Consider the following 12,488-nt stretch of genomic DNA (forward strand, 5'->3'; position numbering starts at 1 on the left):
CAATATTCTCAGTGTAGAGGATATTGTGAACACAAGGAACAATTAAATTACAAGTGTAACTTGAGGAACAATTTGGCTCAAATTATTAAACAAGTAATCAATCGGTGCAAATAACCCACAGCAAATATGATCCCCTAAAAATTGAAGGTGATTAAAGAGACATTTCAACCACATTAGGATCGCACGTTTTGTAGCTCTTACACCAATGTTTTCACAAGAGCAGTCGTCCCTCAGACGTTAAGCGGGCATCCTGTCTTCCAAGATTAGTTGCTGAACGTTAAGGTTCTTACGGTGTCATTCGCATATAAGGGGAAAGCTATCGCAGGTACCATGAACAAATTACAAATTCCTACCCTGACTGACTGTTTGTGAGGCAATGGCAAACCACCCAGTATAACCCTCGCAGAGAAACTGTTTTTGGGCAGCACCGACGTTCTGTAAAGAGTACGATATATCTCACACCTCAGATACATACCTATAAAGTAAGCGTTGGACCTGTTGGACAGTATTAAGAGTGCACAACAGAAGCTTGAAGATGAAAGAGGAATTGGAAGGTAACCGGTCGATTTGTTGACAACTCGCAAATTATTGACCAACCACATACATACATACATCTAAACTTACATACACATTTAACCCAACCATTCAATCAAACATTTGTCAGCAAAGTATGAAGAATAAAATATGTAAAAATAAAAGCTTAATAGATGAAATCGGCATGACATTGATTGAAGAATGCTAACCGCATTCCGTGGGCAACAACGAGAAGCTCACATATTTGGGGGTTAACCTTTCGTCGGAGCAAAATAGAGCAATGGATCCTCCCTATCAGAAGAATAATACCCATTCAGGCAGACGCTATCTTTTGCTCCGACGAAGGGTTAATGCTGACACAGATCGACACGAGTCTTCACAATCAAGACTAGTTCTGCATTCTAAACAAAGGCTTAATCACAAACTTGGCATAAAAGCAGCAAACAAACCTCCGAGCTGTCCAGCATCTCCCCGGCGAGCGAATCCAATAAGGCCAGCTCCATGTTGGCGGCAGTATGTATCCAGATCAGTACGCCATTTACCATGAGCATCTGCATACCGCCGGGCACTTTCAAACACCACAATGGCAAAATGACCACGCCCATTCGGGCTTTTCAGTGATGGCAATGCAGATGCCCAAGCCTCATCAGATAACTTTTCATTTGGGGCAGCCACCTTGGTGGCACGGGCCGTAAGCTCAGTCACAGTCTCTGCACGGTAGCGTAGGCGAGCAGCCTGGAGGGTCTCCACAATCTCGCGACCAAGCGATGATATTCCACTTTCTAAAATTATAAGGGCGATGGAGTCTGCAGGAAGGTGAGGGCCATCTGTAGGTCGCCGCTGGCTAAAGGACGGCAACAAGAGTGGCGATGGTACAGGGCAGACTGTCCGGGCTTTTGGTTGTCTCTGACTACCATCCAGCTGGTCTGCAGAACCGACCCCTATTGCACGTCCATCATTCATGAAGCGCATCAGTATTGCCACAGACACAAGCGTAAAGGCAATGAGAACAAGGAGTAGCTTTCGAGGGGATCTTGCTGCTCGAGTTGCTCTACCAGACAGTCCTGAACGCGTGGGTGATGAGGTCATGGCGTCTCAATAACCAAAGTGTGGCTGGCAGTAGAATCCCCTTCGAAGAACTCTACCCATTAGGCAAACACATTTTGGTTCAAATGAAGATGATCTTCCAAAGAAGCAGGCATGTTCCCTTCATTGGAGAGCTCGTCAACTACTATACGGTGCATTCAGCATGGGTGATTAAACTGACCATGCAAGTTAAAGTCAAAAAAATTGCCAAATTCACCTGAACATTGATGCTTTGTTGCAGATGGATGAAATAAACAAACAAATATTGCCATTATTAACTTCAGCTGAAAATAAGAACACCTGCAGAAAGAGAGGGAGAAAGAGACAGAGAGAAACAAAGAGTTAAATAACTACTGGCATTCAGTACATTATTGTAGATCAACTAGGAAATTTGGCTGCTTCTATTATATTTTACGAGAAGAGTACCCACCCTACGGGCGATCTTGTTGCAAGCGTGCAGCACGTTATTCTGACATCCCTTTACTTGGGTGGTGTATAGGCAACAGACGCTGTCTAGTTCACTACGGAAAAAAAAAAACCCGGGTTACGCATAGGAATCAAAAACGATGCGTACTGCTTTTGTGCATATACTGCATAAAACACTGTGGTTTAATATCATTCAGACAATTTCAATTACACCAATCCGCTCCACAAAAGGAGGAAAATACCAAGATTGGCGAATGAAAAACAAAATTTCTCCAAAAGTTGATGGAATTAAAACAAAACTTGCACATGCACAACTTCAGGGTGCCATCGTTAATCTCTGAAAGTTTCAGCTTCCTTCGTCAAATCCTCTCGGAGGAGTAGATAATACACGCACACACACACACACACACACACACACACACACACACACACACACACACACACACACACACACACACACACACACACACACTCCATTATATTAGAACAATTAATTTACGTCCTAATAATTTCGCGAGATTCTAAAATAATAGCATGCTTGCCCAGCAAACGGCTGAACAGAGAGCAAAATAAAAAGGTAATATAATTTAGAATTAAAAAGTCACAGCGACCAACGAGTGCTATATTGGTCGGTGGTTCGAACCCCAGCCGAGTCAGACCACACGCTTTTAAAATCTCAGCATCAGTCTGAAGGATAGAGCAGGAAAAAAGGAGAAAAAAAATTAGCTTTCATGGGGAGTAGGAAATTCCTCCTTGATTGCCCTGCTGAGTTCGGAGAGAAAAGCAATGTCCTAAAGATGACGTCGTTGGCAACCCAGAATGCTTTGAAAGAAGTGACGTCACTTTCCCCCAAAATCAGCGCTGCATTTGTATGAAAGTCAGGTCTAATTCAATGTCATGGATTTGGCTACATGTGTGGGTGACTTGTGTCACAGCTTCTCCATGAGCCTTGGAGCCTGGAACAAAAATAAACAAGACCGAAAGTCTAACAGTGGCATAGCTGGGCTTGTAATATATTATAAACCACAAACACATATATGATTAGCGTTTTAAACAGTCGCTAATGCTGTTTATAACATTCAACAAAGAAAGTTGGAGAAATCCCGACACCCGTGGGGTAGGTTTTACTTGAAGAACTGAGGGAAGATCTACTGTAATCTATAAACCTCACAAGGGTTGCGTTAATAACATGCCATCAAAAAACGGAGGCGGGGTTCCTTACTTCCACGGTTTAGTCCCGTACACCACTCATCATTGATTCATGAACCATACACCGCTTCAATAATTTAACATTGTGTATTTTTTTTTGATATACAAGATCGAGGCTCGTGTGAGAGCTAAAAGTGTAAGACTATACTCGTGACTATTGTAAGACTATAAGATTGCAAGAGTATTGACTTTTGCAAGATTGTAATTTTGTTTTTGTAATTTTGTAATTTTGTATCAATTTCTGATTGTAATTTTAATTTTGTTTTGTAATTTTGTAATACTGAGACTATTGACTGTAAGACAATAGTAAGACTATTGTAAGACTATACTCGTGACTATTGCAATAGTGCAAGACGAAACTCATGAAAGAACTATTCAGGACATTGGGATTAGAGTGTTATGGTCATATTTACTATATTATTATTATTACTATTACGAAAACGATACAACTGAAACGATACACGACTGTATCAAGAAACCTGAGCTTAATTTGCCCGAAACGGTCCGAAGGGTAGGCATGAAGCCCAAGGCCTATACGTACCGTATTGATGGAAGAGACGTAACGCCGATGCTTTCGATATTTGATGGTCATTTTAACAATCGGTTTGTTTGTGTTTCACACAGAATTAAAAACGTAAAGGTAGAGCATGGCGATTGTGATATATGACAGTTTCGACGATACGTTCGGCATGAACTGCATATAAATCAAAATGGCGGTGTGAGGAGAGTCAGCCACCGTATGGCTGTAGTGACAGACGTAATCACATCACCCTGTCATGTGACCAGACCCTCAGCTCTGATTGGTATATGTTTGAAGGGACATACAGATGGACAAACTGGATTACTGCTCTGCTCAAACTGGAATACTGCTACTGAATACTGCTCATTCTCAGTGGAATACTGCTCATTCTCAGTGGAATACTGCTCTCCCCTCGAGGCTGGTGCTCCTGTCTCACGCTGTCGAAACCAAAGGGATCTTTCCTCTTCTCCAATGGCTTGATCTCTGATCATCAATTTGGTTTCAGACCAGGTCACTCTACTCTGGACATGCTGCTTCTGCTGTCTCAACAATGGATGGAGGTCCTCAATGCCAAACAGGAAATTAGAGTTGTCTCCCTCGACATATCACGTGCCTTCGATACGGTCTGGCACCGCGCTCTGCTCACCAAACTCTCCTCCTTTGGTATCCATGGAAATCTCCACGCATGGCTGGTGGACTTCCTCTCTCGTCGTAGTCAACGTGTGGCCCTGAATGGGTTTCTCTCATCTCCTCTTCCTGTTCAGGCTGGAGTTCCCCAAGGCAGTGTTCTGGGCCCTGTGCTTTTTCTGGTCTTCATCAATGATCTCTCTGACTCTCTTGAAAATCCTCTCCATCTCTTTGCTGATGACTCCACTCTCTGCCGCTCCATTCCTCATCCCTCAGATCGGCAGTCTGCAGCCTCCTCACTCTCTGCAGACCTGGACAAAATCACAGACTGGGCAAACAAGTGGAACATGCCTTTCAATCCTGACAAATCTCACACTCTTACAATGTCTCTCCGAAAAGATCGACTGGACAACCCTCCCATCTACTTTCTGAATAATCCTCTCCAAGAAGTTCTGTCACTCAAGCTTTTGGGTCTCACTATCTGCCATGGTCTTTCCTGGGAAAACCACATTTCCAAGCTGGCCTCCAAAGCCAGTCGCCGACTGGGCATCCTCCGTCGTGCGAAGTCCTTCCTTGGCACACCTGAGCTCCTCACCACATACAAGGCTTTCATCCGCAGCTCAATGGAGTACTGCTCTCCCCTCTGGGCTGGTGCTCCTGCCTCACACCTAGCTCGTCTTCACGCTGTTGAAACCAAAGCGTTCAGAATCATTGGAATCTCCCGCGATGACGCTATCTCCGAGGGCCTTTCACTTACTCACCGCAGGCAGGTTGGTGGTCTTTCCGTCTTCTACCGACTCCTCTCCGGTCTTGCTCCCCCAGCTCTCTCTGGGCTCTGTCCCCCAAATATTCCTATAGGTCGTACAAGATCTGCCTGCAACCCTCTTATGGTTAAACTGCCAAAATCAAGACTCTGCTCACCTTCACTCCTTTTTTCTCCCGCCTCTGGAACAAACTCCCTCACTCTCTTCAATCCCACTCCTCCCTCCAGGTCTTTAAAACGGCTGTTGACCACCATCTCTTATCTTCCCCAATCCAAAACCTTGATATTGTTGCGGATATGGGATTTGCATCCATCCATATCCGCTTGTAAATATTCCCCTATTTCCTCAATACTTCCCAACTATCCCCAATCCCCCATTCCCTAGTCCCATTTTCTGTAAACAACACTCTGTAGACCCGACCTCCCCCTATTTCCCCCATTAAATGTCGTGCCCAGGTTCACCGCATCTCATGTAAGACAACTATAGGACATCTTGCTAGTTATTCTTAGTCTATGTCAGTTAAGGACTCGTTTCCATTAATTCTGACCCTTCGTTGCACCAGAATGTGATTGTATGGCACCGTTAGGAAGTTTAGGACCTCCCAATACCTCCCCGCAGCTCTTCCTCACGGTTCAGCAACAACAACAACAACAACAGCAACGGCGGCGGCGTGCACAGGGAGTGCGCGTCCTCACTCCGGCTTGGTTGGTAGGGGGTGTTGGGAGGGCATGAGGCCTTCCCAGCGAGCCGCCATTGAACATGTGCTCGACGGGGTTACCAAATAGGGGCTCCCTGTCAGCTCCTCGTCAAGGGCGGAGCCCGGTAACCCCCGCACCCAATGGAAGCGGCGGACCGGTCCCATCTGGGGCGGAGCCAACCAGCCGAGGGCGTGTGACTCCCCGCTGAGCATGCGCAGGAAGAGGGAGGTGACGTCAGATGCACGCTGAGCTTGAAGCAAGAGAGACGTCCCTTCCGAGCGCAGTGAGACCTCCCTGCATCTCTTGGTTCATCCTGATCCTGCTTGATCCTGTCCCCGAGCCAAGGTGCACCTTGTGCTATCGACTACCTGTCCCTTCCTGCCATCAATCCCTGTGTAAGTCAGCCTTGTCCCGTTTGTCTGTGGTCTGTCTGGGATAAAATAAGATTGTATTTAAGTGCCTATCTCTTCTGTGCCTTTACCTCACTACCTTGTAATCTACCCCTTTTCTCCACCACTGTAATTATATCCTCCTCCGGAGGTCTTGAGAACTGTACCCCTTGCGTCGTTTCATCTATCCCAGTCGTTGTGTCCTTTCCATCATTGATTTAGCATAGCGCGATTTGGTCAACGTCTGGGTGGAATCGGGGTCTAGTCGGGGAATAACTGTTAGGTCGCGGTAATACACCACCGCTCGGTCGAAATAACATCTAACCGCGATCCGTAACAATATTTTCTACCACCGTTAATTCGCCCCAGATCAACTTTTTTTTTTTAAATACCGGCTTCTTTCCTGGAAGTCATAGCAGTGTACATGTGTCTTATACCTCTCCCACCTCCCTCCTCTCCCCCACTCCCCCCCCCCCCCCCATCCTCTCCCTCCCACAGATATCGCGATGTCCCCGTTCTCTACTGTTGTACTCGTGTGCTTCCCCCTCTCTTCCCATCTTGTCTCCCTCTCCCTTTATTATATGTTTTATTTGTCCGTTTTTGTGTGATTAATGTTAGCTCTTACACGAGCCTCGATCTTGTACATTTAAAAAAAAAACCGTTCTAGACAGCTTTGCCCTATGGGCTACGCCGTAAAAATAGAGGACACAAAAAACTTTTGTTCTATTCAATCACCGGTTTTCATGCACTTTCAATCAAGTGACAGCAAACCTCCTTGACGAGTGTAATAAATGTGTAGAATGACATATTTTACAGACAGGCGGCTATAACGGACACCATTGAGTAACAAACAAGGTGCGGTTGTGACCATGTGAGCTCACAAGATCAGCCACACACAAATTACACAATGGCTGCAAAATTCCATTTATGTTGTGGGCTCTCATGAACCTAGAGATTTGCTACTTTCACAAGGTTCGGTTTGTCTTGTGAACAAAAAAAAGAACCGTCATTCATATACTGTATGTGAAATAAATTCCAACAAAGGTGAAGGACAAACCAACCAGGAGTAGCGAGATATTTAACCAAACTGCGCAAGCTATAAAGTTACATTTTATAACACCAATTGCTATCAACACCAAGCTGTTAGGTGGATGGAGGTTGTGTGTTCACCCCTGTCTGTCTGTTTGTTTGTCACCTGCCTACAGGTCACAATTATACACATAACAAACAACAACAACATGCATTTTAAGGCCATTTTCCCTGCTAGAGCGGGGGTTAGCCTTGCGGTCCCCATGACAATCTTCTCCATTTTGCCCTATTTTCTGCATCTCTCCTTGTTAACCCCCTTGCCCGCATTTCTTCTTCCACCATCTTTAGCCAAGTCTTTCTCAGTCTTCCCCATCTTCTACTTCCTTCTACATTCATTTCCATCACTCTTCTCAACCAGTCACTTTCATCCTTCCTCAACACATGACCAAACCATCTCAACCTGTTCCTCTTCACAGCATCAATCACAGGCAATATTCCCATCATCTTTCACAATTCATCATTTGTCTTCCTCTCTCTCAACGATACTCCGCACATCCATCGAACCATTCGCATTTCCACCCTTTCCAGCCTTCGTTGCTGCTCTACGTTCATTACCCATGTCTCGCTCCCATAAATCATAACACTTCTCACACATGCAGCATACACCTTTCCCTTCAGCTTCAACGACACTCCCGTCCTCGTCAGCATGCCACTCAGTTCCCGAAACTTCTTCCATGCACATCTCACTCCAGCAACCGTTGCCGAGTCTGATCCACCTTCTCCATTCAGCATGTCTCCGAGGTAGCAAAATGTTTTCACACCTTCCAGCTTCACGCCGTCTCCAAGATCCAACTCAACATTTCCTCCATCAGCAGCTCCCTCTGTGCACACCTTACATTTGAATGTAGCTGCCACACTCGTTAATTACCCTCTCAGACCACTACATTTTTGATGAACCCACTCAGCGCACATTGTACATTGAATGGAGTTTACTCCGGCACCCTTCCTGCACACAGCACACGGCCACCTCCCAGTTCTTTCCACCTCACCACTTGCCATCACCTTCGTCTTTCCTATATTCACCTTCAGACCTTTCGTCTCCATACATTCCTTCCACTTGTTCATCTTTTCCTTCAGTCCATCCATACTTTCCGCAATCAACACCAGATCATCTGCATACAACAACTCCCACGGTAAACCCCATCTGCATGCAATTATACACTTATACAATTATACAAATATGCAATTGTATAATTATAAACATCTAAAACATCAATTTTCACCTGAAAAATCATCAATTTTAATCTCAATGAAATTGATAATTCAATGCATCGATGGCAACCTTTTTTTTTGGGGGGGGGGGGGGTGGGGGGAGAGGTGGATTTTGCAAGTATCCGTGCTCTGCATGACGTCTGCTTGTTTGACTGCCTACAAGCAGCATATCTCAAAAAAATTGTGGACCGATTATGACTAAACTTGGTGGACGAGTTGGTTGGGTGAAAATAACAAGCCGATTAGATTTTGGTTCAGGTCCGGATCCAGACGCGGCCTAACAGTGGGATACAAAACGTAAACTGCTCAGCCTGGTGGAGGTATGCACTCTAACGAGTGCCGTTCCAGTTGTTATTGCTACGCTCAAATAAGGACGAACAGTATTACTGCATCGTACCAACATCAAGCAGGATGGTGGTGGAGGATGTATAAAGTGTTGTATTTATTGCTTCCATTGATGTTGGTTTGATTCCCGTGGCTGCTCAGGAATCTTCCTCGGTAGTGAGATTGGCACTACCGGGCATTTTTGCCCCGAGAAGCAACATTATGGTATTTTCATGACATGCATAAAATGATTGGACCACCATCACCACCATATACATTGTAGAACCATATCAAGTAGATGGCACTCAGTAGAGGTAGAGCATCAGACCTCCACCAGGCTGAACAATTTACGTTTTGTATCCCACTGGTAGGTCAGGTCTGAATCCGGACGACAGGAACCAAAATCGAATTGGCTTGTTCTTGTTGCTTCACCAGCTCATCCAACAAGTTGTGTCATAACTCTTCCACAACTTTTTGAAATACCATGATATACATCTTTTTGGCCCCATCTCTCAATGGTAAAGAACCACTTGAAAAAAAAATTCTCAGATCCAGATTCAGACCTTCACCAAAATCAAATAAATTCTTACTCATCACCCACCCAACCAGCTCACTAAGGCTCGTCTGAATCCGTCCATAACTTTTTCATATATCCTGTTCACGAACAGCCAGACAGGGGTGAAAACATAACCTCCATCCACGTTTGGTGGTGGAGGTAATTAAAGAACAACAAAATAAAAAGATCCCTTTGTGGGTATGTGGCTCAGCATTCTGTGTGACCTCTTGAGTTGACCACTTCACACATGTACACGATTCGTATCTCGTCTATGAAGGGCCGATTAAGGGCTGTGACCCGAACGCTATCATACGGCATTGAGAACGTGAAGGAGAAAAAGATTCACCCAATCCGACAAGTTAAATACAATGCAGGACACCATCAGGCTCGATGATGTACATGTAACAGTATCTAAGTACCCCTCGACCCCCAGTGCTTCCACGAGCACCAGTATATAAGTTACCCTCGACCCCCAGTGCTTCCACGAGCACCAGTATATAAGTTACCCTTGACCCCCAGTGCTTCCACGAGCACCAGGTATCCAAGTACCCCTCGACCCTCAGTGCTTCCAGGAGCACCAGTATCTAAATACCCTTCTACTACCAAGAGTGCTTTCAGGAGCACCAGTATCTAAGTACCCTTCTACTACCAAGAGTGTTTCCAGGAGCACCAGTATCCAAGTACTCCTCGACCCCCAGTGTTTCCAGGATCACTAGTATCTAAGTACCCCATCCACTACCCTCAGTGCTTCCAGGAGCACCAGTATCTAAGTACCCCTCTACTACCCTCAGTGCTTCCAGGAGCACCAGTATCTAAGTACCCCTCTACTACCCTCAGTGCTTCCAGGATCACTAGTATCTAAGTACCCCATCCACTACCCTCAGTGCTTCCAGGAGCACCAGTATCTAAGTACCCTTCTACTACCAAGAGTGTTTCCAGGAGCACCAGTATCCAAGTACTCCTCGACCCCCAGTGTTTCCAGGATCACTAGTATCTAAGTACCCCATCCACTACCCTCAGTGCTTCCAGGAGCACCAGTATCTAAGTACCCCCTCTACTACCCTCAGTGCTTCCAGGAGCACCAGTATCTAAGTACCCTTCTACTACCCTCAGTGCTTCCAGGAGCACCAGTATCTAAGTACTGCTCTACCCTAGTGCTTCCAGGGTGCCAGCAGCCAAGTACCCCTCCACTACCCCTAGTGCTTCCAGGAGCACCAGCATCCAAGTACCCCTCCACTACCCCTAGTGCTTCCAGCAGCACCAGTATCCAAGTACCCCTCCACTACCCTCAGTGCTTCCAGGAGCACCAGTATCGAAGTACCCCTCCACTACCCTCAGTGCTTCCAGGAGCACCAGTATCGAAGTACCCCTCCACTACCCTCAGTGCTGCCAGGAGCACCAGTATCGAAGTACCCCTCCACTACCCTCAGTGCTTCCAGGAGCACCAGTATCGAAGTACCCCTCCACTACCCTCAGTGCTTCCAGGAGCACCAGTATCGAAGTACCCCTCCACTACCCTCAGTGCTTCCAGGAGCACCAGTATCCAAGTACACCTCCACTACCGTCAGTGCTTCCAGGACTAGGAGCACCAGTATCTAGGTACCCCTCTACTCCCCTCATTCTACCAGTATCTAGATACCCCTCTACTACCCCCAGCGCTTCGAGGTAACTCTCCAATTCCAGTTGAAACCTGAAATGCACCGTTTCTGCTGTCACTACCAGTCTCGGAGTGAAAGACCCTTCCTTCCCTCATCGTAGTACTAACGCTCCTCTTCTTCACTCTCAAGCCTGGTCTCGTCCTATCAGTATCAGGGTCTATTCTGCTGAAAGACGTTTCGCCATTTATACTCATAGTTACTCTAGTCTATCGATAGTTTTCATTATGTTAAACATGTCCATCACCATCAGATCCGCTGCAAATCGCCTCCAGTCCGAGTCTCCTTCAAACGTCACAACGATAATTATAAACCTCTTTTTCCATTCTTTCACGACAATAGGGAATGAAGGGTTTGCTTCACGTCTACAGAACATTCATTTAATAAAGAAACACCTTTGGGGAATTCAGAATATCCTGTATGAAGCGTGAGGAGGTGGGAAGGCTAATAAGTATTAAACACCAGAGCGAGTCCAGCGAATCCGACATCGAACAAAACGGAACAGCATGAGCAGCTTTACACTTATAGTGAAGCTCGGATTTATAATAACGTGATCAAAGTCATGTTTTATCAGAACGCCAAATGGCGATTCATTTTAAACCAAGTTCGTAGCAATTGTTCACCGGATAAAAGTGAGAAACAAAAGGATAAATAGCAAAATATCCGGTCTTACCCCGGTGCATAAGTCAAGGCCTCCACGAAGCACCATCGCGTCTCGTGATTTGTCGCATACGAACAGCAAGTCGCTTCCTGATTGGTCCACGGAAGCGCGAGCCACGTGAGCGCCACTGAATGGTTCTCTCGGAGCACGTGATAGCTGTGGTTTTTTGCCGAATCGCTTTCATTGTTGTATTTATGTATTCATTTAATAAACTAGGGCGTGCCCGTACTATATATATATATCTAAAATTATATCCCCCCCCTCTATTTACATGAAATGGTTTGGTCCATTCGCAAAGCCAAAGCGAACGGCTTGCGAGTACGGTGACAATCCCCCCCCCTCTATTTACATGAAATGGTTTGGTCCATTCGCAAAGCCAAAGCGAACGGCTTGCGAGTACGGTGACAATCCCCCCCCCCCCCCCCCTCTATTTACATGAAATGGTTTGGTTCATGAAATGGTTTGGTGCATTCGCAAAGCCAAAGCGAACGGCTTGCGAGTACGGTGACAATCCCCCCCCTCTATTTACATGAAATGGTTTGGTTCAATTTGCAAAGCCAAAGCGAACGGCTTGCGGAGTTTGGTAGATAAATGGCCATAGCTCGGTAACTACTTCTCCGATTAATATGAAACCTTGAAAAGGCACATCCTCAGGTCCCCAACAATATACCTGGCAAGTTTGAAGTATATCGGACCCGTGGTTGTCGAGAAACAGCGGTCACAGACAAACACACACAC

General features: G+C 45.8%; 1 protein-coding gene across 2 annotated transcripts in view; it reads right to left on the reverse strand.

Moving 5' to 3' along the window:
- LOC137426515 (uncharacterized) overlaps positions 1-11,836 on the reverse strand; it is a 63,812-nt gene extending 51,976 nt beyond the window's left edge. The window contains exons 1-3 of one of the 2 annotated variants that reach the window (XM_078779375.1): positions 11,763-11,836; positions 2,051-2,141; positions 984-1,920 (exon numbers count right to left, since the gene is read on the reverse strand). In XM_078779375.1, the coding sequence (XP_078635501.1) occupies positions 984-1,623 (640 nt within the window). In that variant the 5' untranslated portion in view covers positions 1,624-1,920; positions 2,051-2,141; positions 11,763-11,836. The remainder of the gene's footprint in view (positions 1-983; positions 1,921-2,050; positions 2,142-11,762) is intronic. The other variant, XM_078779376.1, reaches the window with a different exon arrangement.
- Between the last annotated feature and the right edge of the window lie 652 nt (positions 11,837-12,488).

This window comes from Myxine glutinosa, chromosome 5 (assembly GCF_964187855.1).
Source record: "Myxine glutinosa chromosome 5, kmMyxGlut1.1, whole genome shotgun sequence".
NCBI classification, from domain to species: Eukaryota; Metazoa; Chordata; class Myxini; order Myxiniformes; family Myxinidae; genus Myxine; species Myxine glutinosa.